Source organism: Magallana gigas, chromosome 3, assembly GCF_963853765.1.
Source record: "Magallana gigas chromosome 3, xbMagGiga1.1, whole genome shotgun sequence".
In the NCBI taxonomy this organism is placed as follows: Eukaryota; Metazoa; Mollusca; class Bivalvia; order Ostreida; family Ostreidae; genus Magallana; species Magallana gigas.
The window spans coordinates 49,862,216-49,886,812 of record NC_088855.1 but is presented as its reverse complement, the minus strand read 5'-3'; the positions used below and the strand labels follow the sequence as shown (position 1 = coordinate 49,886,812).

At 38.0% G+C, this 24,597-nt stretch overlaps 2 protein-coding genes across 2 annotated transcripts; both read right to left on the bottom strand.

Moving 5' to 3' along the window:
- Positions 1-3,364: 3,364 nt before the first annotated feature.
- Positions 3,365-4,856, bottom strand: LOC105321874 (uncharacterized metal-dependent hydrolase YabD). Its single transcript, XM_011420356.3, has 3 exons — positions 4,778-4,856; positions 4,317-4,476; positions 3,365-4,145 (listed from the first exon to the last, which is right to left on the bottom strand). The coding sequence occupies exons 1-3, from the start codon at positions 4,854-4,856 to the stop codon at positions 3,365-3,367; spliced, it is 1,020 nt and encodes a 339-aa protein (XP_011418658.3).
- Positions 4,857-21,404: 16,548 nt separating this feature from the next.
- LOC117692444 (uncharacterized) lies at positions 21,405-24,244 on the bottom strand. Its single transcript, XM_066077892.1, has 4 exons — positions 23,475-24,244; positions 22,576-23,378; positions 21,662-21,906; positions 21,405-21,572 (listed from the first exon to the last, which is right to left on the bottom strand). The coding sequence occupies exons 1-4, from the start codon at positions 24,242-24,244 to the stop codon at positions 21,405-21,407; spliced, it is 1,986 nt and encodes a 661-aa protein (XP_065933964.1).
- Between the last annotated feature and the right edge of the window lie 353 nt (positions 24,245-24,597).

The following is a 24,597-nucleotide window of genomic DNA, read 5'->3' as shown; positions in this document are numbered from 1 at the left end:
GAAAATTAACTCGTACCAAAAATAATTGTTAAGTCGTACTTGAACACATTCGGATTTTTTTTGTTCAGTCGTTCTTGAAATCGGAATGGTTTTTGCTAAGTCGTACTAAAAATCATTCGGATTTTGTTAAGTCGTACCAGGAATAATTCGATTTTTTTATCTTTTTATTTTAGTTACTCTTGTTGTTGGTTTAAGAGCTCTGCTTCTAACAGGAACTTCCAGCTTTACTTTCGACATTAACGGAAGACCCACTCGTTGCTTTGCAACGAGCTTTGCTCTAGTTTATTATTATTATTCTTGTTTTTCCTTCTGACTTCTTTTTTGCTTTATATCTCAAAAACTATTCAACCGATTTGCAAGAAATTTTCAGGGATTATGTTAAATACTTGTCCCTTGAAGCTTTTTAACTTTCAGTCATAATGTCACTTCCGTTTTCTAGTTACGTCATTTTAAAAATTTTCAAAAAGTGATTTTGTCCAGGACTTTTCTCGTAAACGGTTGTTTATAAAGACTTGAAATTTTCTGTGATTGTAAATCTGCGGATTTACTTATGGTATTTTTACAAAAAAAATTATTTTGTCACTACCGGTAGAAACCGGAAGTGATTTTAATTTTTCGAAAAATTGAATTTTTTGATCGAATCAAAAACGAATATGTGTTTTGTAGAGCTTTTTAAGCTGAACCTAACACTGAAAACCGTTTAAAAATCGGACGATGCATTACAGAGAAATTTGGCTTTAAAAATTGATTTTTCCGGGAAATTTTGATTCCGCTTTTTTGGTTAAGAAAGTAGTATCAAGTTCTTGGTTAAATTAACTTGTACCTTAAAATTAAGTGTTAAGTCGTACTCTAACACATTCAGATTTTTTTGTTAAGTCGTTCTTGAAATCGGAAAGGTTTTTGTTAAGTCGTGCTTAAAATAATTTGGATTTTGTCAAGTCGTACCAGGAATAATTCGATTTTTTCATCTTTTTATTTTAGTTTCTCTTGTTATTGGTTTAAGAGCTCTGCTTCTTACAGGAACTTCCAGCTTTACTTCCGACATGAACGGAAGACCCACTCGTTGCTTTGCAACGAGCTTTGCTCTAGTTTTATTATTTTTCTTCTTCTCTTTCTTCTAGACGTTTCTTTAAACTGTAATATCTCGCTTGTTTGTCATTAGATTTTATTCAAAATTCTAGGGTTTATTGAAAATGACGATAGCTCACAATAGCACAAAATATTGTGAAATCGCTACATCTGGTTTTGAGTTATTCCCATTTGAATATTTTTTTAGTGGGTCTTGTGTACCTGCAAATGCTCCGAGTTGATCCGTAGCAAGTAGTTTTACTTTACAAATCTTTAATGTAGACATCTTGAACGTTGTCCTCCTATATGAGAGACGCAACTCTCGTGTATTAGATAACTGCTGACTGCTACGCGTAGGTAGTCCAGCCGCGACCATGGGGACCGATTTTCTCGGCCGCGGGCGAGGGAGAGTTTCGTTAACTTGGCCAAATTGCCGCGAGTACTGGTCAACACGTATTACTTTTACCCTCATATTATGCAATAAACGAACACAACTAGAGGTACTGTGAGCAAGCTCACAATTTATACCCCCCGCTAAGAAAAAAAATCATAAAGCGTGTATTTTTGCTATTATAGAAAATATTGGATGAATCTATTTCACTGTCCATTTTCTATAAATAACAACTGCTTTATTTTTGAAAACTAATAATTTTTAGCTTCTAATATTTCCATTAATACAAGACATGACACAGACAGAGTTGAGCTTTTTTGAAACAATGACCTTGAACTTTCTCAATTGTCCTTAGGTCAAGGTCATGGCACACCCTTTAATCATAAGCAATCTTTATGTGAAGTAAGAACTTCCAATGTTTCCCCATAAGAAAGATATGGACCAGACACGAATTTTGCATTTTTTCTGCCAGTGACCTTGACCTTGCCCGAATGACCTTGGGTCAAGGTCATGACACACCCTTAGGTCATATGCAATCTTTGTGTGAAGTAAGAACTTCCAAGTTTTCTCAATAAGAAAGATATGGACCGGACACGATTGCACAGACAGACGGACAGACAGACAGACAGACAGACGGACGGACGGGCAAGGTGATTCCTATATACCCCCCCAAAACTTTGTTTGCGGGGGTATAAAAACAGTTTTATGAAATCAGTAAAGTCACAAACAACATTTTTGCAGCGAAGCCCATATCGAAAAATTAACCGTTTTAAAGTTATGAAGCAAAGACTTTTTAGGGATCTAGACCCCTCATTTTAGGGGTTAGCCCCTTTTTATGGTATCAAATGAAAGCTCTTAATATTCTGCACAACTTTTGTTCTATATGTGTCTAGAAAAAATTTACAACTCAAAAGTTATTAAGCAAAGATATAAGCAAAATTTAACATTTTTTGAAACATAAATTTTGATGAATTTTTTTTTAGAAGTATACGTTAATCAAACATGTAAAACTATAAGTTTATTTAGCCGCGAATTCAAGAATTGTTTTATTTGATTACACAAAAGTTTATGGACTAAACGATTGGGTGTCAATTAAGAAATCGTTCAGTTAATTAATAAAAGATATGCCATTCTCAATCTAAAGCAATATCAGACATAGATCAATTGTGGGTTTAAAGTTTAAATAAAGAACTACTATTTGATAGAATATAAACATTATACTGCAAACTTTTCAAATCTTCCTGGGTTCAGAGCTGTGCGTGTCTGAGCGTTGTACCTTTACCACCCCTGCGAATGTGTTCGGAATGTTTTCTTTATCGTTGTTAAGTATGTAATAAATCCAGAGGTGCTCGAATGAAAGTTCACGAGATTTCACCAAGATTTGTTCAGTTCCTGTGAAATTTCGAGCGGAAGTATAAGTGTTCGGATAATATTCTCAAAATACGTAAGTACTGGTCGGTTTTCATATCATATCCTACTTTGATTTATGTTAAAACATTGTTGTAATGACATTTATTATCCGAAATACATAAACAAAGTACATAAAACAATGATACGTCGACAGGCGCACACAGCAGCGAGTTCCCGACAAGGTTAGGCGCACACAGCAGCCCCAGACCGCACACAGCAGGTCAAAGTACAATAAAGTAGTTTTAGTGCTTACACACAGGAATGAAGTCTTCGTCTTCTATGCAGAAACTGATGACGTCACTCACACACATACGCATAAGGGGCACAACACGGGAAACATACAGGGGATCAGTACAGGTTACATAATAACATTCAGTCCGTACTACATTCCTCCCTTTTCCATAGAATAAGCCCTATCCCAGAACTGAAATAAAGACAAATAATGCGGCAATTTACCGCATCACAAAGAATTAACAAAAGATAACATATAACTGCCTAAATGCGATACAGGCATTTCAAATTATGAAGAGTCTGCGCCAGAACATCAGACAACGCGACTCCCTTTAGCTCGGCAATTCTTCTTGCAACTGGGAAGAGGGCCCATGGTGTGTAAATGTTCATACGAGAGGTTGGTGTCAAGTATGGAGCATCCGACTCCAAGAGTACATTAGACATAGGAATAGCACAAATGACATCTGCTGCCCCAGAAAGTCTTAAGAGGTTAGAGGTGAACCCAAATTTGACATTAGGTAATCTGTGCATCCAGGTCATGGCCTCTACTGCATTCCCAGTGAAACAGTGTCTATGGATCCTAAGGTCAGTAAAGTGCAAGTCTTCCAAAATGGAAAGAAATTCCTTTGCGGCACATCCCGTGTTGGGGTCCCGGCAATGAACTACTAATGTAAGATCCATCTCCTTAGCTATAGGTAGAACCTTTCTTAGAAATGCCCGCTGGTGAGCTAGTTTCTCCCTCTTACAGGCCTTTGAACTGCGACATCTAGGGTTGCACCGGCAAGAGTAGGTAAAATCCAAACCAACCTCTCCTAATCCTACACAACCTGGCTCACGCAGAAGTTCATGCAATCGCACTGTTGAATATTCCATGCTTGTGACATGCGGATGAATGCCGAAGGTGAGGTAGATCCGTGGGTCGTTTGCTTGCTCCCGGAAACACTCCCAATGATCAGGAAAGACATAATTGGCAATTGCTACATCCAACTGAAATTCACGTTCCCCATACGTGGCCTCCAAGACGTCAAAATCGCTGATCGAAGTTCTGGATAAGAGAATGTCTAGGTGAAAATGAGAATCCCCAAAGCGCAACCCAACCTGGCTAAAATATCCGAAGGAATCACTGGAGTTATACTATCCCCAGAATAGGTTAGCTCCTGCATGGTGGGTATGACATCTCTTTGTCCAGCAGGCAAGAAAAGCTGCAATAGGTTACTGATGATTCTCCAATGGACAAGCAATGCCACAGACATAGGTGGGAGATTTGGTGATACCATTACAATCCTCAAACAGGGCAAGCAACTCCCTCTCACCGTCAGTGAAGTCGGATGTAGTCTGGGTTGTATCCTCGACATAGAGACTCTGTTCCCAGTATGCTATCAAAAGTGTCTAATCCTAAGTGGTAGCATATGCGATGCAGAAGACCGTTTATGAGGTGAACCCAACGACGTCTACCAGACCCTCCAAAAAGGACACCCTCTGGATGGCTCACAGTGTTGCTGTGTTTTGCTCGCAAAAAACAATGCCTCCCCTCTTGAACCCCACATTTCGAGCAAGCCGTCAAGGCTCCAAAGTACCAAGGTAGGTGTGCTCGCAGAACATGAGGTTTAACAGCTGTTGTTCGGGCGGTGCACAATGGACACTTCCTCCCAGATAGCTTCTAAAGCTTGGGCATACATAGCGTTGGCTTGGTATCTTCTTCCATATCCTCTTCATAATCTGGCACAAATGATGCCTTCTCCATGAAATCAGACATACTTAATTCCTGTGAATAGTAGAATATGTATGTGTATATAAGAGAACATTGACAATAATCGTAACAGTGTTAGTAAATAACCTCAGTAAGTATGAAGACCATGCCTGCACAATGAAAATAAAACAAAGTAATAAAAGTTACGGTTAGAAGTAGTCCTTCAGATGGGCAGGCTTTATAATCTTCCTGCCTGCCCTAGTGGTGACTGTCGATTCTTGATCACAAGTGTCCCCAACATTGTTAGCCACTGTGTCGTGAATGACGGTTGTGTCGTTCGACTTCTCGAAATCTCCGCCGCTGCCTGAGTCGTCTGGGTCCTCCTTAGCAACATCAATTGTGTGGTCATCGCAGGTCCTTTAAGAGAGGCTCTCATCCCCTGAAAAGAAGGTGTTCCGTAGACGTCTCATCCACAATGGTAATTCCCTGTCATTGCACATCTTTAATTTGTCATGATGCGGTGTAAACTGTCTCTCCTTCTGCTCCATGATTGTGTACAAAGGAGGACCACAGGAGATAACTAGGTACGGGCCTTTCCAAGGTGACTACAACTTGCGACTTTGGCCCACCGTTGTTGCTTCTTTAAGCCTATACACAAGGTGTCCCTCTGAGTATGCCTTCTCATTGAGTTTCATATCATATAGCCGTTTTTGTCTCCTTTGAACACTGTCAAGTTGTTTCCTAGCAAATGAATGGGCTTCCGCCAAAACCTTGTCTACATGTCTCACCCACTCATCTGGCTCATAGTCAGCCAAAGTAAGGCTTGCCATTCCAGTGACAATATCGACTGGTAAAACAACTTCACGCCCAAGCATTAACCTGTTGGGTGTGTACCCTGTTGAACGATTTTCAGTTGCGTGAAGAGCCATTACCAAAAGTGGCAAGTCAACATCCCAGTTCCTCACCCTGCCCTCTATATAACAACGAATCAACTGTAGGAGGACTCTATTATAACGCTATTATAACGCTCCACTTGCCCGTTCGAAGATGGGAGATACGGTGTTGTTCTCGTCTTAGTTATCTGAAGGGCACTGCACATGGCCTTAAACAAATCCCCATCAAAGTTGCGACCTTGGTCTGTATGAACAGAAAGTGGACATCCAAATGTCACGATGAAATGGAGAAGAAATTCCTTGGCAATTAAGAGTGCATTCTGGTTTGGCAATGCTGCACACTCTATCCACTTCGTGAATTGGTCTATCATAACAAGGACATAACATTTCATGTTCACTTGGTGTAAATGGGCCTAAAATATCTAGGTGCACACGCTCCATTGGAGATCCTGCATGATGACGCTGGAGCGGAGCCTTGGGCTTGACAGACGACTTTTTATTCTTGTTGCACACGGAACCTGATTGAACATACTTCCGACAGTCTTGGGACATTCGGTACCACATGTAATGCTGCTTGGCTTGCTGTAGTGTTTTATCTTGTACAAGATGTGCAGATGACTTCATGTCATGACAACAGTGCAAGACCTCTTGCTGCATGGCCTTTGGGACCAACAGGCAAAGTCTTCGTTGCGAATCATTCAGCCAGGCATAAAATATTAGTCCATCCCTTACTATCAATTGATTCTTGCACATCCAGTATGACCTTGAGGCTGGGCTACTCAATAAAAGATCATGTGATGTAGGTGGTTCCTCTAGCCAACACTGAGCGATCAACATCCTCATGCTGCAATTTAGACGATTCCTCCCTTGGTCTTGTTTCTGCCCAATTAATTTCACAATTGAGATCACCTGTTGGTATAGCTTTATCTGCAATCAGTATTGCAGCAACATCGCCTTGGGGCTCAGGAGTTTTGATGGCTAGTGTTACTAAATTGTCAACATCCTCTGAAAATCTCTCCCACTGTTGACATGCTCTGGAGCAATAAGTGCATCCTCCGCAAGGAAGGGATTTTAAATGAGCACCTGCATGGTAACAATCACACGGCTCTAGTTTATCCGGTATACGTGACAGGCCATCTGCACAGGAATGCCTATTGCCGCTACGATGGACAATTTGCATGTCGAATTGAGAAAGTTCTTCTAACCATCGAGATAGTTGTCCTTCGATATGTCGGAATCTAAACAACCACACTAATAAGCTGTTATGATCCGTCCAGATAGTGAAACGTCGTCCCAAAAGATGGCGACAAAACTTCACAACGGCCAAGAGTTCCTTGCGTGTGGTGCAGTATTTGCGTTGTGCTGGTAATAGGACATGGCTAGCATATGCAATAGTACGCTCCTTCCCTTCTTGTAACTGCATTAGTTCAGCACCTATTGTTGAGTCCGATGCATCAGTGTCTAAGATGAACTCGTCTGTGCGAGTTCGGTACGCAAGACATTGTGCTGATGACAAGTCTCTATTTAAGCAATCAAATGCTGTCTGATGATCTGGGATTCACTGAAATTGCTTAGCTTTAGAACCTGTTAGCTCATACAAACACTTTGAAATCCCTGCATAGCCCTGTACATGCTCCCGATGGTAATTAGCATACCAAAGGAATGATTCAACTTCCCTCTTATCTGTAGGAACTGGTCACGACTTGACAGCATCCAACTTGGCTAGTGAAATGCTCACCCCATCTCGACTGATTTTCCTGCCCAGGAACTCGCATTCTGTCTGAAACAAGAAACATTTTCTGGGCTTGAGTTTCAGGTTATATCGTTGGGAGCGTTCCAGCACCTCGTCAAGATTCCTTAAATGCTCCTCGAATGACAAACCCAAGACATTAACATCATCCAGATATGCAATAACATCCTTCTAGGTCAGCCCCCGCAACACTAACTGTATGACACTCTGGAACGTGGCAGGTGCATTACAAAGGCCAAACCCCATCCAAACCTGGTAATGAATGCTGTCTTTTTTCGATCAGCTGGGTCAATTCCAACTTGGTAATATCTGGACTCCATGTCCAGCGTACTGAAATATATTGAGCCTGACAGTGTAGAGAGGCAATCTTCTATGTTTGGGAGGGGGTAGGAGTCCTTGACTGTCTTTTGGTTTAGCTGGCGGTAGTCAATGCACCATCTGACTGACCCGTCCTTCTTCCGTACTAACACAGGTGCAGATGACCACTCCGAAGTTGAGGGCTGTATAACGTTGGCATCTAACATCTTTTTTTAAGTGAGCCTCTTCTTCCTTCTCAAATTCAAAGGGAGTTCGACGCATGTTTTGTCGCACTGGAGAAGCAGATCCTGTGTTAATCTGATGCTTTATCTCAGAAAAACACCCCAAATCCAAGTCATGTTAAGCAAAGACATCTTTGTATCTCATAAGAAGTGTCTTTACCTTTGCCGACTCCTCTGCGTTCAAATTTTCACAAGCCCTCACATACAATTCGCATAAGTTAGTTGGCAAATCCGGATTCTCTAGATCTGGCGTGGTCGCATTGTAAACAGGTACAGTACTCCTTAGGTCAAAGTGTCCTACTGTTTCTAATTCTTCGCCCAGGTCTACTGCATTGCCAATGTGCTTTCCAGGCTTTATAACAATGGTACCGTCTGTAGGATTCATAATGTTGACTGCGGCCACATTGCCATTGCCTGGATCAATAACGGTCGCTGCCATGACAAATTTTTTATTTGTCTTCAAAGGTTCAAGGACAACATGCATGTCCTTATTGATACTGGGCCCATCTAGAGCAACATTTGCACAAATGGCTGTATTTGGAGGGATAACTGTCCTTTTCTGCACAAACATTTTTCTAATGTCAATGTTGTTGCCATCCTAAGTCCTCTTTACAATTCCTGTAATGGTGCAGCTGCCCAACTGTAAGGTGTTATCCTTGAGGTCCATAATGCACTTGTGCTGTAGTAGGAAGTCTTATCCAAGCAAGATACTGTCTGCTATATCTGCTGCATACAAGTCAGCAAAGTAGGTTTTGCCTAAGCAGATGGGAAAATTTCTCATCATGTAACCAGGTATTCTTTCATTGGGTACAACCCCCCCCCCCTAAGGTATATGAACTGGGTGTCATCAACACGAAGTCCTAATTCTCTGGCAAGTGAAAGGTTTATTACAGACACTTGTGCAGCAGTATCTACAACAGCAGAAACTCTTTTAGACTTTATATGGAGAGAAATCACCAAGCTAGCAACGGTAATCTCCTTCACTACTACTTCCTTTACATCCATGTCGTTAGATGAGTTCAGCGTGTTACCGAGCTCATCAACAGACACAAAAGATGCATCCAGAGTGTCCTCTAAGTCTTCATGACAAGTTTCATAATTCTCATCTAATCTCTCGTCCATCAGTAATGTATAGCCACAACCTACTGATTGGACTGAGTGTTGGCCGACGCGCTCAGTCCATTCAAGTTTAAATCCTTCCTGCTGGGGCTTAGGCTTCTCCCTCGACCTTTACCTTTGGAGCAATCCTTTTGTAAGTGGCCATATCCCTTGCATAGATAACACCTACGCCTTTGAGGACTTGATGGTGGTGTAGGAGATCTAGATCTGGGTTGATCCCTTTGTTCCATTAGCCCTACGAGTTTAGTGATTAGGCCCTCAACTTCTCAGAAGAGCCTCGTTTTGATTCTTGAAGGGTGCGGATAGACGCCTCATCTGTCGTTGGCCCAACATACTCATCTTGGAAACTGACACGGCGAGTATGATAATTAGCTCTCGAGCCAAACAGTGCCTTACGATTGTTAACAGCAGACTTGACATACTTCAGTGCCTTGTAGATACTTTTGGGGTTCATTTCCATTGCTAGATGGGCAGCCTCCTTGTCTTTACATCCCCTCAGGAATGCTTCCACGGCCATTTGGTCAACAGTACTGTCATTAGCTTCTGGGAGCCCCTCCATTGCTAGGAAATGCACCTTTTGTGAAAACTCCTCAAAAGTTTCTTCCTCTTTCTGTCTTACAAATTGTAATTGGCGTCTGGCAGATATAGGTGCCTCCTTAGTACTGAATCGCCTCGATATCTTCTTCAAAAGGTCCTGGTAGTTGCACCTTGTCAGCTCACGGACAAAGTCTAGCGCCTTGTCTTGCAGACAATCAAGTAACCTTTCTTTTCCTTTTCGCTCACTCCTGCCATAGTGATTTACTTGCCTCTGAAACTGAAAGATAAAAGCATCCCAGTTTTTGTCACCACGAAAGGAATGCAGTTTCGGTCTTGTAGGGCTTCCTCGTGACTTGCAGCTATGAGCTCTTCTTCTTGATAAGAGGTAGGAATCATCAGACTCGCTGGAATCTTCTGAAGTTGATGAGTCTGAGCTGTATCTGGTGGCCACAATGCGTCTTTGTCGTGGCTGCTTATGGTCAATTCTGGCGTACTTATCCCCTCAAGGTGAACTCTGATTGCCCAATTCAGAATGCATGCTTGTTCCACCTAAACTACTAGGGGTTGAGAAGTGAAACGGAGGGACCCCTGAAGAAGGAGATGCAGTAAATGACTGCATTGGTCCCGTCTCCAGAGGCAGGTATGCCCCATTTCCAGTCAGCATGCCCCCACTTCCCAAAGAACAGTGTCCCGACTTTGAATACCATGAAGCAAAAGGTGCTCCGGGTTCTTGTTTTATTCCTGTTCTACTTGAGGGTGTATGAAGGTTTTGTTGCAGCATGCTTGGCATTTGTACTGGTGTTCTCTCTAATTCTCGTTGAAGTTCTGAAATTTGACCCTCTTTATCCTTTTGGGCTAAATCTTTGCTATGGAGTTCTGCCTCTTGCCTCTGTAATCTGCCCTGCCGCATTGTAAATCTTTGATGCAACTCTTCCTGCTCCCCATAGTATACCTCTAGTTTCTGGTTCATGCTTTTCAGTTCATTTGCAAGATCGTTATTATCCATGGAATCACTACTGGGTCTGGTATTATCATCTATTACAATCAAGCCATCAATTATCCACTGTTCCTATACATCTTACTTGATTCTTGAAGCATATGTCAAAAGTTTAACGGAGATGGGGAAATCCAGCATATCTCTGAGCTGAATGATGGCTCGAGCCTTCTTTTCCCCAATGTTTTCTAAAGTTTGAAGCTCATTTTCAGACGCTGTTTGGATATGTACAGACATTCTCAATTTAATTCAAACCAAATACAAAAGTGTTAGTACATCACAGTGTTAAATCAAAGATGGAAAGACAGTTCAAGTAAGCATACAGGTGAGGCAAATAAAAACGATTAACAGCAATAGTAGCAATAACATCTGTCATAATAGTTCTAGTTCCCAAAATGCACAGCATTCCATACCGGTGACCCCCGTAAACAATTGCCAAGGAAACCTGTTCACCCCCTATGGACCCCAGGGACCACAAAGTCAATTCGCTGGTTATATTTCGCCCATACCAAACCAACAGCATAGTAACATTGCTGAGAATAACAGTAATTTTGATTGGGCTGTTGATCAAATAGACTTAGAAGCAATTGAAAAATATGGTTTTTCCATAGAAAGGAAATCTAAAGATAACATTGTTAACTGCTATGGAAAAAAACTTATTGATATTTTTAAACATTGTAACATTATAATGCTTAATGGTAGATCCATGGGTGGCCAAAATGGTGAGTTTACATGTAAAATTTGAAAAACTGTTTAATGTCACAAACATAAACCAACTTACCAATATTTGTAAACTATTAGATACTATATTTGAGAGAGTTAGCTCTCTTGGTTAAATTATATCTGTTATCCCTTCATCATGCCTGTACCATTGATTTTCATCTATTATATATTATAATATAGTAGTGTGTACATACTGTACATATGTATTTTCTCTACACTGTAAATTCAACTAGTGGGTATTGTTTTTTTATACAAAAAAACACATGTCTCCCCTTCTCCCAAAGGATTGTAATATGGGGCAAATTTAATAAGTGAAAAAGAATAAAGTCAGCTATATGTTAGATATCATCCATATATGATACAGTTTAGAAAACTTGAGACAAAAGATTGGTCAAGGTCAAAATATTATGGAGGCGTGCACTCCTTCTCAATACCATCTACCTATGTTCCAAGTTTGAAGCCTTAATGTCAAAAGGTATCCAAGATACCACCCAGACAAAATTTAATTATTTTTTCTTAATTTGACCTTGAGTAAAACAAGGTCAAAGTCAAATATTAATCAATAGTACACCTCAGTGTATTATAATTGTTCTTTGTGTAAAGTTTGAAGTCCTTCTGTCAAAGAATATTTAGGGGGTGAACAATGAAGTTTTTTCTAATTTGACCTTGAAATAAAATTTTTAGGTTAAGGTCAAACATTTTGGTAAGTTTCAACTGGACTATATACCATCTATGTATGATACAAGTTAAAAGATTGTATGATTAAGGAGTCTTGTGTTATGGTCTGGACTATATTTTTTATAAAACGCTTGACCTTGAAGAAGATAATAGGTCAAGGTCAAAAATTTTGATGGCGTGCACTTCTTCTCAATACCATCTACCAGTGTTTCAAGTTTGAAGTCTTAATGTCAAAAGGTATCTAAGTTACCACCCAGACAAAATTTAATTATTTTTTCTAAAGTTGACGTTGAGTAAAACAAGGACAAGGTCAAATATTTATCAATAGTACACCTCAGTGTATTATAATTGTTCTTTGTGTAAAGTTTGAAGTCCTTCTGTCAAAGAATATTTAGGAGGTGAACAATGAAGTTTTTTCTAATTTGACCTTGAAATAAAATTTTTAGGTCAAGGTCAAAATTTTGGTAAGGTTCAACTGGACTATATACCATCTATGTATGATACAAGTTAAAAGATAGTATGATTAAGGAGTCTTGTGTTATGGTCCGACTATATTTTTTATAAAACGCTTGACCTTGAAGAAGATAATAGGTCAAGGTCAAACATTTTGATGGCGTGCACTTCTTCTCAATACCATCTACCTATGTTCCAAGTTTGAAGTCTTAATGTCAAAAGGTATCTAAGTTACCACCCAGACAAAACTTAATTATATTTTCTCAAGTTGACCTTGAGTAAAACAAGGTCAAGGTCAAATATTTATCAATAGTACACCTCAGTGTATTATAATTGTTCTTTGTGTAAAGTTTGAAGTCCTTCTGTCAAAGAATATTTAGGAGGTGAACAATGAAGTTTTTTCTGATTTGACCTTGAAATAAAATTTTAAGGTCAAGGTCAAAGATTTTGATAAGGTTCAACTAAATGATATACCATCTATCTATGATACAAGTTAAAAGTTTGTATGTTTAAGGAGTCTTGTGTTATAGTCCAAACTCTATATTTTATAAAACGCTTGACCTTGAAAAAGGAAATAGGTCAAGGTCAAAACTTTTGGCGGCGTGCACTTCTTCTCAATATTATCTACCTATGTTCCAAGTTTGAAGTCTTAATGTCAAAGGGTATTTAAGTTACGGCTTGGACAAATTTGGATGAAGAAGAATAAGAATAAGAAGAATAAGAAGAAGAAGAAAAAGAAAGTCGACAAAAACAATATGTCTCCCCTTTGAAAGGGGAGACATAATTATGAGAATAAAGTTCATTGTCATTGACATTGTCATAATCTATCCTTCGTCCACGGCCGAGGAGATCAGCCACAGATGGACTACCTAGCGGTAAGCGGTTATCTAATACACAAGATTCGCACACCGCAACGCACTCTTTGATAAATATGAACGTGTTTGAGTTTATATAGCCGTAAATACAAGAACTGTTTTAATTTTTTGTTATAAAAGTTTGTCCATCTTGTATTCATTTAATTAAACATTTGAGTGTAAATGAATATTAATGAACGATATTACTCCAAATAAGAAGCATCGTCAGACATAAATTAATGGTTGGTTTGTATATTTAAAAAATTTTACCCCCCCCCCCCCACAAATATTTAATGATGATCATCCCTCGCACATGGCCGAGGAGATCCGGCGCGAGTGGACAAGTGATCTATGGAGGGTAATCGTGTTCAAAAATCCAGACATGTGAACTTGTAAATCCGAATATGTAATCGTGTTGGTGTGTAAGTCTGAGTATGAATATGTGTAATTCTGACCGTGTAACCTATAAAACTCGGGCATAAACACGTGTAAGATTTGACTCAGTTCCTTCGCATGATGCACAATTCGCAGCTTTATTGCTTTCATCAGTTAATTAAACCTTCAAATTTGCACATTTTCAATCCGTAGTTTCTGCATTTGTATCTTCAGACTCGGCAATAGCACATCTGACATAATACAAATTGACAAATGTAAAGTCTACAAGTTTAGCTTTTTTTTAAAAAGCTTACCGTCTTTAGAACAAACCCTAAACAGCAAATAGTTATCAAAGACAGTTTAATTCTTTTTTTATATATAAATGTCACCTTCCTCTACATAGCAAGGCGAGTGGATTTTTATCCGAACATTTTTGTGTCATGTGTCGTTTAAGCCTCCGTGTCTAAAATTGAGAACTGTGTACCCAAGCTTGTAAGTTGAGAACGACTATAGGGTGAAAGAGATCGTAGGTAGGGTCGTAGACTCGTATTATTTTCATAAAATCAAAGTTATACCACTGCATTTATCTATCTTAGGTGCAAATAACTTTACCGATATTAGGCATACCGCATCGGTTTTTTGTTTTGTTTACATTTTGATATAAATATTTGAATAAACAATGCTAAAAGAAAAACAAATAATTTCAATACATATTGTAGAATGTTACTTTCAACTAGTTGGACCTGAAAACCAAAGGCTGAATTTCATTCATAGCAATTTGTATTGCTTTTTCGTTTTCTCACTTTTTAAGATTTGAAATCTACAAAATTTGTTAAGTCGTACGTGAAAAAGAAATTATCTCCCTTGCGCCGAACAGTATTTCAACCAATGAAATAAATGTAAATTTTCACATCATGTATTTTCAACCAATCACAAAGGAAAGGAAGTGCACAACCCAGAGACTGTAAATTATTTCAACTCTTTATACCGTCTTCCAAGGAAGACGGTACAAGTTTGTCGAATTTTGACATGACCTTATATGGCAACTGCTTTGCAAAGGGGAAACGGCATGCCGTAATCGCCGGAATGGATAAATCATAAACATAACATTCAGCTTAAATGTTGCAATAAGCTCTTAATGAAGGACACGTATCTATTTTCTATCGAAAATACCGGTATTATTTTTAGAATTTTTTTTTTGGGTATGATTGAAACTGGACCAAACAGGAAGAGGGTTATGCACATTAAAATCGTCGCCGATATGACGAATGCGCTAATTTCTGTAATATAATTCTCATGGTATTGTATGATAAGGGTTAAAAATAAATGCCTAATATCTTCTTTCTCTAAAGAAATTTGACATGTTATTTAAACTGGAATATAAGTAAATGCGTACTCTTTTCTAGAATGAGACGGATCAAGAAATTTCTTAAGGGGGTAAATATGTTTTGAGCGGCATGAGGTTCGGAGAACGCCGTGAGGTCCCATGTTGTAACTCCATTGCTTCTGACTTCTAAGAATTTTTAGAGAGAATTTTAACCGGGCTTTTCGATTATTGAAAAAGTGCAAATGGCGGGCGGGTGAGTGGCTGCCAAAAAGGTACCCTTATTCTACCGATATCTCCTCGTACAGCTTTTGAGATAGGAAATTGTTCTTTTGCATAACACTTATACATAAATCAGAGGTATGCAAATTGCTAGGATTTTGATTTCTGATAATTTGTCAAAAAATATCAGCTGTTGAATTTAGTCATTTTTTGGCAAATACATTGCATATAGAGTACCCCATTTCTTTGGATAGGTTGTATTTATCAATTCAGGATTGACAAATGGATTATAATATGGATACTGTTCACACAAAAGAAAACCCGGTTTGCTGTTACATTGGCAGCTTTTCTCTTGTTATTTTTAATTTATTGCGGAAAAATGGATGTAACTATACATGTATTTATACTTTTTTGGAAAAATTTCCAAGATTTCTCAGTCGAAACACCCCTGTTAGCTTATCAGGTTTCAATACAATGCTAAAAAATGTGATGTCTACGGAGATTTTGTATTGCAGCAAGCCCGGATAATAACGTTGAAAAATTGTGCGATGTATTCCGAGAGTATTCCAAATGGAGAAAAGATGTAAACATTCCCTATAATAAATCTCCGTAAGGAATCTGTTTTTATTCCTGTGAGTTTTTCCGAGTGAAAGATGATAATGTGTCAATGAAATTATGTTTGAAATTATCCCATTCAACTATTTCAATCGCACTTCTTTCACAGGTATGTGTATTTTAATTAAAAAATTGTCCAAATGTGCTGCATTAATATCTTGGGACTTATAGTTGCTTATGGCAAACAGTACATGTTCACAAGTGGCTGTAAAGCTGTATTATAATAGCTCTCCGGGATTTTTTTATCAACCAATTTCACAAAGTGAGTCTTTATTGAACCGACATTCAGGACGTCATGCTCATATTCCGTAATAATTGCTTGAAATTTTAAAAAATGCCAATTTTCACCTGCATGACAGGCTTTTTTCCCTCAATATTGCTGACAATGAAAAATGAACCATTTTTAAAAATAATTTATACACATTTTAATTTCACGACAGTTAACCTTATCTTTGGAATTTTTATTTTATTATTTTTATAGGGCGCTTCTTATGTCTCATATTAATCAAAATCTCAAAACCAATATATGTCTTTATATTCTTTGTTTTTCTTATCGATCACTTTCCGAAATATAATACTTTCTAAGAAAAGTTGTTATCCAGAGATATTATGATTATAGTCCATCCTTATATTTTTTTTTTATATCTATTCTGTCCCTATTCCGGCATGCCTTTACCTGCAGCTAGCCTTTTTCTATCGGTGACGTCACTGTTTCCATATATGGTCTTGTCAAAATTCAGATCAATTTGAAATTATAATCAAAGTTCCATGTTACAGGTTTGCGGTAGGTGCTAGCACGATAAAAGATTGTCCTGAATTGAGACATTTGATTATTTTAAAGAGTATTCACATTAGTTTTAAACAACTTAAGATTAGATTCTGATGGTGTTCCGATGGGGCCACTTCGACCTTCGCACTTTCGCCTTTAGATCGAGGCGCGAAGTTGCGAAGGCGAAAGTGCGACGGCGAAAGTGCGAAGATGCGACGGCGAAGCGCGAAGATACGAAGGCGAAAGTGAGAAGTTGCGAAGGCGAAGAAGCGATACTACTATCGCTCCTTCGCACTCTCGCCTTCGCATCTTCGCGCCTTTGCCTTCACCTTTTCATAATTGTGGAGCTCTTTATCGTTTAAGAACAGCAGACGATGAACTTAATAGAATTTATTTTCAACAGCCTGTGCAAATTCATAACTTTTTTCTAAGGGGTGGGGGGGGGGGGGGGTCGATGGATAATTATATTTGTCGGTGGTTGGGGGGGGGGATGGGTGTTCCGAGACATATTTTGAAGATTTTATAATATATGATTCATAAAATTAAATTTTCGGGGGGGATGGGATCCGGACCCTCTCTTCCCCTTTACTGCATGTGTGAAGTTAAGACCCTGTCACATCAAGCTGCGTCCCCACGGCGTGTTCACGGTAAATTGTAAAATTCATGGAATCGCCGTACGATCGCAAGGAAAATTCAGAAAAAAAATGTACAGTTTTATTTGAAAATTTTACAAGTGGAGATGTCACGGCGTCTTGACGGCGACCGAGGCGTTCTTACGGAGCTCCCACGGCGTATTTGCGATTAAGGATATGTGAACCTGACAAAAACAAGTTCATTGCGCAACGCGAACTGTTGTCTGGCGATGAGCTGTCGTATTTCCACATCGACGGTTTATTTGCTTAATTTAAGGTTTAAAACAGTGATATAAAATGTGTAAGTTTATGGATTTGCATAAAATATCATTTATATCAACATTTACATCAAAAGGTTTTACTTTTTTAATCATTTTCAAACTTAAAGTTTACGACATACTTGCACCGATTTCCGGTAATTTCCCAAATCTCGATGTAAACAAGTCGGAATGACAAAAACTGATGGATATTATTAGTGTATGACGAATATTGCGAACACAAACTGATGTCGGGTGTCATAAAAAGGGAATGGAAAAAAAGGAAGAGACCATACACCAATTCCCTGTGATCTAAACCTGCCATTTGCAAGGAGTAAGCATGGTAGGTGTCTTATCATACATGTGCTATTATATATATAGTGCCTGTCTGGGAGGGTAACAGTTGACATTGACACCTCGAGGAAACCAAGACGGTTTGGCCCCAGGTAAGATGTTTAGGCCCTAAGATGTTTAGGCACCTGTTGTTTATAATAATAACTGATAGTTGAAAGAACATGTCTTTAAAGCACTTTGGAGCCAATAAATGCAATTTACTTTAATTTGTAGTAAACTAACAATCGTTACGCAAACATATGGCGTTGTTTACTTTATATACAAGTTTTTGAAAAACTTTAATCACGAAAAACATTATGCTATAAACTTGCATGCACATGCTATCAATGATAGTATCATCCAGCATGGTTATGTGTCCGTGCTTTAAATCAGTTAATACCGTGATCAAATCATACTATCATCACAAAGAAACGAACAAATGTTATATAAGGGGAAGTATTTCATTATTGATATTTCAAGAAAAGAAAACAAATTATTGTATTTTTTTCTAATATTTGAATTATACAACACTTGAATGTCATAAAATTGTTCAGTAAGCTTATTTATGGCAACTAATTTATACGTAAGATTTTTAAGAACCCTTATATATCCCAAAAGAATTGACCTACGTGTACTAATTACCCAAATACAAGTTCAATTCAATTCTTTATTCGCTCAAGCCAGTTCACTGGTATTTGAGGTTCAAAATCAGTATATACAAATGTACACGACACACAGTCAAGGATAACATGTACAATAGGAGTAATAATGACAAAAAAAGGTTCAAATCACAATATAATAGGTTGTTAAAGTTGGTTTCTGGAAGAACAGATTTTGAAAATTTTCTTAATAAATATTGACAAGTGTTTCTACATGTACATTAAAAGTATTCATGAGTGAAATATTATTTCTGTGATCATATTTGTACAATTAAAGGATATCTCTCCAAATTATGTAATTTTTCTGCCAATGAAGCTTAACTTGTATTTGGCCTGTCTTCTTTTGGAGACCCGTCTCTTCATGGTTTACTTCCAAAGTGAGGTGTGAAACCCTCATTGTATTACTAGAGGATCTCTTCATTATCTTCTCCTAATTAGCACCTATCTAGAGAGGGAGCAGGATACGGTGGGGGTGTTGTTTTAACAAATTAATTCATGTCATACACAAAGTAAATGAAAGTCTTTACCGTTTCTTTGATCTCTAACTAGAAAATTAATTATAGAAAATAATATGATGTGACAAAATAATATGACATTTGAAAAATAATTAATTATGCATAAGATGCAGATTATACTTCTTTATAATTTTTAAAGAAAATGAAGTTTTAAATAATAAAATGTAAATTATAATTAACTTATACGAATGTATGCTGGTGCCTAAACCATTATTCATTTAAAAAGATAAAATGAAAATTATAATTAACTTAAAAAAATGTAGGCTGGTGCCTAAACATGTTGGGGCCTAAACATGTTGGGGCCTAAGCGTCTAATCAATGAAGGGCCTAAACATCTTGGGGCCTAAAAGTCTTGCTACCTATCAGTCAGCTGTTCAAATGTTTTCACAGTATAGAGAATCAACATTATCAGTTATTGATAGTGAATAAAAGATTAATTCTTCATGTTATGAACTATATGTGCTAAAAAATCATCAATACAAACATATAACCTATTTCCTTACAAATATACTGTTCAAGCTAATGTGCATGAAAGTGTTACACTAAAAATCATTTTGTGAGTAAATGTTGGTAAATAAGCTTTTCATATGCTAGAGTTTACTCAGGGCCCTCTATGCGGTTAACCTTACCATTAATCATGGTTAATTTCATTTGAGAAAATTCGAACTAAACTTGTGATTATTTTAATTACAAACACTGACTGAATTAACAATGAATAATTTTTATGTTTGAACAAATTAGGAATATTGTGAAGCTATTCCGCATATAGGCTAGGCGATATTGTTTTCACGTGGATAATATACGAGCATAATAATCTGTAACGTTAACATAATACATTATTTATTATACCCAGTTGAAAATCCGTTCTATTACCCTCAGCGTTAGCAACACACTCAGCAACGGGTAACACAACGAAATGTTACATGCGCGTAAATTATGCGCGAACGGTTCGCCGTGGAATTCACATCATTTATATAAAAAAGCAGTAAAAAAATCTCTAAAATTAAACCAATATGAGCTGTATTTTTTAGAATTTCATTTTTCTGTAAACACCTGCTAATATGTTAGTCTGCATGTAACTTAAACTTTTATGATAAATAAGATTTTAAAAAATCATTAATTTTTCAGAGGAAAGATATCTCTTCTAAGGAACATATAGCAAATCAATTTTTGTACAGGACGACAATACTTCAATTTAGCTCCAATTAAGGCTCCTTAACGGCCCTTTTCACAAAAATTTGGCGAAAAGAAATTTAAAAACCATGATATTTTTGTCATTTTGGTAGAAAATAACATTTTCGTTAAAAAAAAAATTCAACATGAAAACTGCAGCTCATACTGCTTTGAGACATTCAGTATAATAAAATAAATAGTGCCTGTTTGGGAGGATAACAGTTGAAATTGACACCCTCGTATATCGGTTGATAGAATTGCTCACATCATATTTAGATTTCATGTGATGTGTTCATTATTGTTACAAATTCTTATTTTTCCCCATTTTTTTCAAATCATGAAAAAGTAAGATTTCTAAATACACACAGTTATATAAGATATGAAATTGTCAAGTTAAGTAACATTAATTTAAATTTTCAAGATTAGAATAAAATGTTGACAAGTTTCACCTGATATAAATTTTTTATATAGAATAATCCATTTATATAAGGTTTTGTCTGTCTATGTTGCATACGCTTTCATAATATGCCTATATGAATTTTATTTGTCTACATGTAGCTTCTTAAAATCATCCTTTCATATGAGTCCTTCTTATATGTTATAAGTAATAGTACCAGTAATATCAGTTTGTTTTTTTAATACAGACTTTTCAAACCTCCAAGAGATGAGAATATCACTGGTATGTGTTAACGAGGTCATTCCTAATACAAGACACAATGCGGAAAAATATAAGACTAATGTAAAGAACTGAAACCATGAGTGATGAAGAGAAGAGCTGATAATCAGATTAATGTTTCTCTTATGTTCATCCTGATAAAGCCTTTCCCGATTGATGGCCTGGATCATTTATTTGGTAATTTAAGGATGAAAATATTTATTTGAACATTTATGATATAATATTAAGACAATTAATAAGCAACACAACATATCCTGAAATATGAAACTGGACCAAACCAGTGATATTTATTAGGCCAAAAAAAATCAACATATCAAAATGACAATGGAAGATAACTATGAATGTTTTTAGATAATAATAAAACTTTAGCAAAATACACAAGCATACAAAATCTTGTAAACAATACACTCCCCGTCTGATATCTTTAGATATCACTATCCAACATATTTACAAAATAACCAAAAATTCCAAACAAAACAGAATACCAAACAGTTCTGAATAACATGAAGCACTGTTACAAATATTCAAATTGCCATCAAGAGCACAGTCTCTGTAACCGGGCGCGTGTAGAATGTGTTAACGCCATTCTTCTTCACACGAAGTTGTACTTTACGGACTTTCTTGTCTGACACACTTGGAAACACTTGATCCACTACTGCCATCTTCCAGTCACAGCGATGGGCTGAACTGTCCTTCAATAAAACGACATCGCCGAAGGATAGGTTTCTTTGGTGCTGTGTCCACTTTTGTTGACTTTGAAGGGTGACTAAATATTCCTTACGCCATCGTTTCCAGAAGAGGTCTGCGAGTAGTTGAACTCTTTCCATTGCGCTTTGAAGGCATCTTTCTCGTCAAATTGTCCAGGCGGTTCTCCTCCTTTGTCCGTTTTCTGGGTCAGAAGGGTATATGGAGTGAGAATAAATGGGTACTCTGGATCGGTTGGAACTGGCACCAGTGGTCTTGAATTAATAATGGCACTAGCCTCAGCTAGGAGCGTAACGAGGGTCTCGTGTGTCAACTTCTTTGCTGTACCAGTAATCAACAATGAATCTAGTATCCGTCTTGTAAGGCCTATCATTCTCTCCCATGCGCCACCCATATGGGATGAGTGTGATGAGTTGAATATCAATACTGTTCTTTTGTCAAGAATAAACTTCTTGACAGATCCATCTTCTACGTTTATAACGTCATTTCCAAGACTTTCTGTTGAGCCAACGAAATTTGTGCCACGATTTGATCTAAACTCTTTAACGCTTCCACGTATAGCAACAAATCTCCTAAGTGCATTAATGAAGGATGAGGAACTCATCTCTTCGATGACTTCAATGTGAACAGCTCGCGATGAGAGACATGAAAACATTACAGCCCAGCGTTTTACATGAGCCAGTCCTCCTCTAGTTCGACGTGCAAGAACTTCCCAAGAACTCTGATTTCATCAATCGGCCTCTTACAGGCAAAATACCATCAAGGTCTAAAACTGGATTCAGCCTTACAAGTGAACTCTTCTTATTGAGAGCTCGGTTTTCTCTGATACTTCTGATCTCTTCTCGAAAAGCTTCACCCTGGACCGCTCAAATGATGTGATTTTCTGTTTCAAGATATAGGTCAACATCTTCGCTTTGTTGCAGATTTGCCATCCTCTACATGGTATTGTTCCACTCCAACATCTTGCAACATGTTTCAAGCGTGCAATGCCTGAAACTAAACTTCTCCAGGTTGAGTATTTGGTAAACCTTTCAGTTCCAATGGAAGGTTCTTTAATGTGCAATGTTTTAACTATTAGCGTAGGTCGAATCTCTCTGTCATTCTCTGAGTCTACGAGGTCATACTCTTGTGGCATCTGTTCGTCATTATCAGATATATCTGTTTTTCCTTGGTCTTTACTTTCATGGAACCATCGTTTCGGACCACAAAGCCATGGGCTGTTTTTCATATTTTCAACTGCGATTGGTCTAGTTGTTTGATTTGCAGGATTGTGTTCTGAAGGAACAAAACTCCATTGCTCTGGTGAGGAGACTTTATGAATCTGCTGTACTCTGTTGCTGACGTAAGTATAGAAACGTTTGGTTCTGTTGTAGATGTAACCAAGGACAACTTTACTGTCTGTATGATAATGAATGTCTTTAGGGTCAATATCCAATTGATCGTGAATGATCTGAGAGATCTCAACACCAAGCACTACAGCACATAACTCCAAACGAGGGATGGTGACTGCCTTCTTAGGTGCAACTTTTCCTTTCCCTACTATGAGTCCTTGATGAAAGTTACCATCTTGATCCTCTGCTCTTAAAATGGCAACTGCAGCAATGGCTTCCTCGGACGCATCAGTAAACACATGGACGTGTTTCTGAAGGAGCTTTTCGGTAGGAACGGAAAGGTAAGTACGAGGAATTTCCAGGTTTTCTAGATACCATAGTTGTTGTTTCCACTGCTCCCTTTCTCCTTGGTATTGTTCAGGTAAATGTTGATCCCAGTCTGTAGACTCTTCAATAAATTTTCTAAGCAGTAACTTCCCTCAGATGAGAATTGGTGCAACAAATCTCAAGGGGTCATAGAAGCTATTCAGACAAGAAAGGACTCCACGGCGTGTATACGGTTTCTTGTCTAAGGAGAGTCTGAAGGTAAATGCATCAGATCGTAAATTCCAGCTTATTCCTAAGCTGCGTTGTATGGGAAGAATATCCTTCGATAGATCGAGAGACATCAAGTCCTTTGCTAGGTCATCAGTAGGAAAATATTTCATGACATTACTGCTGTTGGACACAAATTTGTGAAGTCTAAGTCCTCCTTCTTGCAACAAGGTTTGTTGAGTTCTCTTCATCAGGCTAACGATCTCTTGTGTGGATGGCAACGAAATCAACCCATCATCAACGTAAAAGTTGCGATCTACAAAACTTCGGACATCACTTCCATAGGTTGATTCAGCATTCTCTGCAGTCCTCCTTAGCCCATATGTAGCGACTGCAGGTGATGGACTATTGCCGAAGACATGGACGCACATCCTGTATTCCACCAATTTTTTCTGAGGATCGTTATCTAAGTACCAGAAGAAACGTAAGTAGTTCCTATGATCTTCTCGCACTTTAAAGCAGTAAAACATTTGCTGAATGTCAGCCATAACTCCGATGTTATCAAGTCTGAATCGCAAAAGAACACCAAGTAGACTGTTTGTTAGGTCAGGGCCAGATAGAGGCACGTTGTTCAATGACACCCCATTACACTGAGCTGATGAATCAAACACCATTCTGACTTGATCAGGTTTCTTTGGATGGTATACGCTGAAGATTGGTAAGAACCAGAACTCTTCATCTTTCTTTAATAGTGGTGCTAGTTCTGCGTGTTCTGCATCCAGAATGCGTTTCATAAAGGTCACTGCGTGTCCGCACTTGACTGGGCTCTTTCTAAGGTTAGCGTCTTAGATAATGGCTCTTTCCTGTGCTTGTTGTCTATTATCCGGAAGTTTGCATCTAGGCTCTCGGAACGGTAATGGTGCAACCCACTGTCCACTATTGTCACGACAAAACTCCTTATCCATAGTGGCTAGGAATTCTTTATCTTCTACAAACAGTCCTGGCTTGTCATCGTCAGGAGATGTCTGGAAAATGTTCTGTCCAATTGGTGTGTTTCTTTGTGGATGTTTAAGGATTGCATCACACTGAATCTGTTTAGGTAGGGTGTCCTTGACAGTAATATTGTTTTGACAAGGGGAAGATAAGG

What these genes read in the sequence shown, in the direction of transcription:
- LOC105321874 (XM_011420356.3), bottom strand. Translation starts at nt 4,856, where the DNA reads ATGTCTGATTTCATGGAGAAGGCATCATTTGTGCCAGATTATGAAGAG. An exon ending in AGATACCAAGCCAACGCTAT is followed by an intron (nt 4,477 to 4,777) that starts GTATGCCCAAGC and finishes CACTTTTGATAG; the next exon opens with CATACTGGGAACAGAGTCTC. An exon ending in TGTCCATTGGAGAATCATCA is followed by an intron (nt 4,146 to 4,316) that starts GTAACCTATTGC and finishes TCTCTTATCCAG; the next exon opens with AACTTCGATCAGCGATTTTG.
- LOC117692444 (XM_066077892.1), bottom strand. Translation starts at nt 24,244, where the DNA reads ATGAAACGCATTCTGGATGCAGAACACGCAGAACTAGCACCACTATTA. An exon ending in CTGGAGAAGTTTAGTTTCAG is followed by an intron (nt 21,907 to 22,575) that starts GCATTGCACGCT and finishes TTACTGGTACAG; the next exon opens with CAAAGAAGTTGACACACGAG. An exon ending in CCTCTTCTGGAAACGATGGC is followed by an intron (nt 21,573 to 21,661) that starts GTAAGGAATATT and finishes GTTTTATTGAAG; the next exon opens with GACAGTTCAGCCCATCGCTG.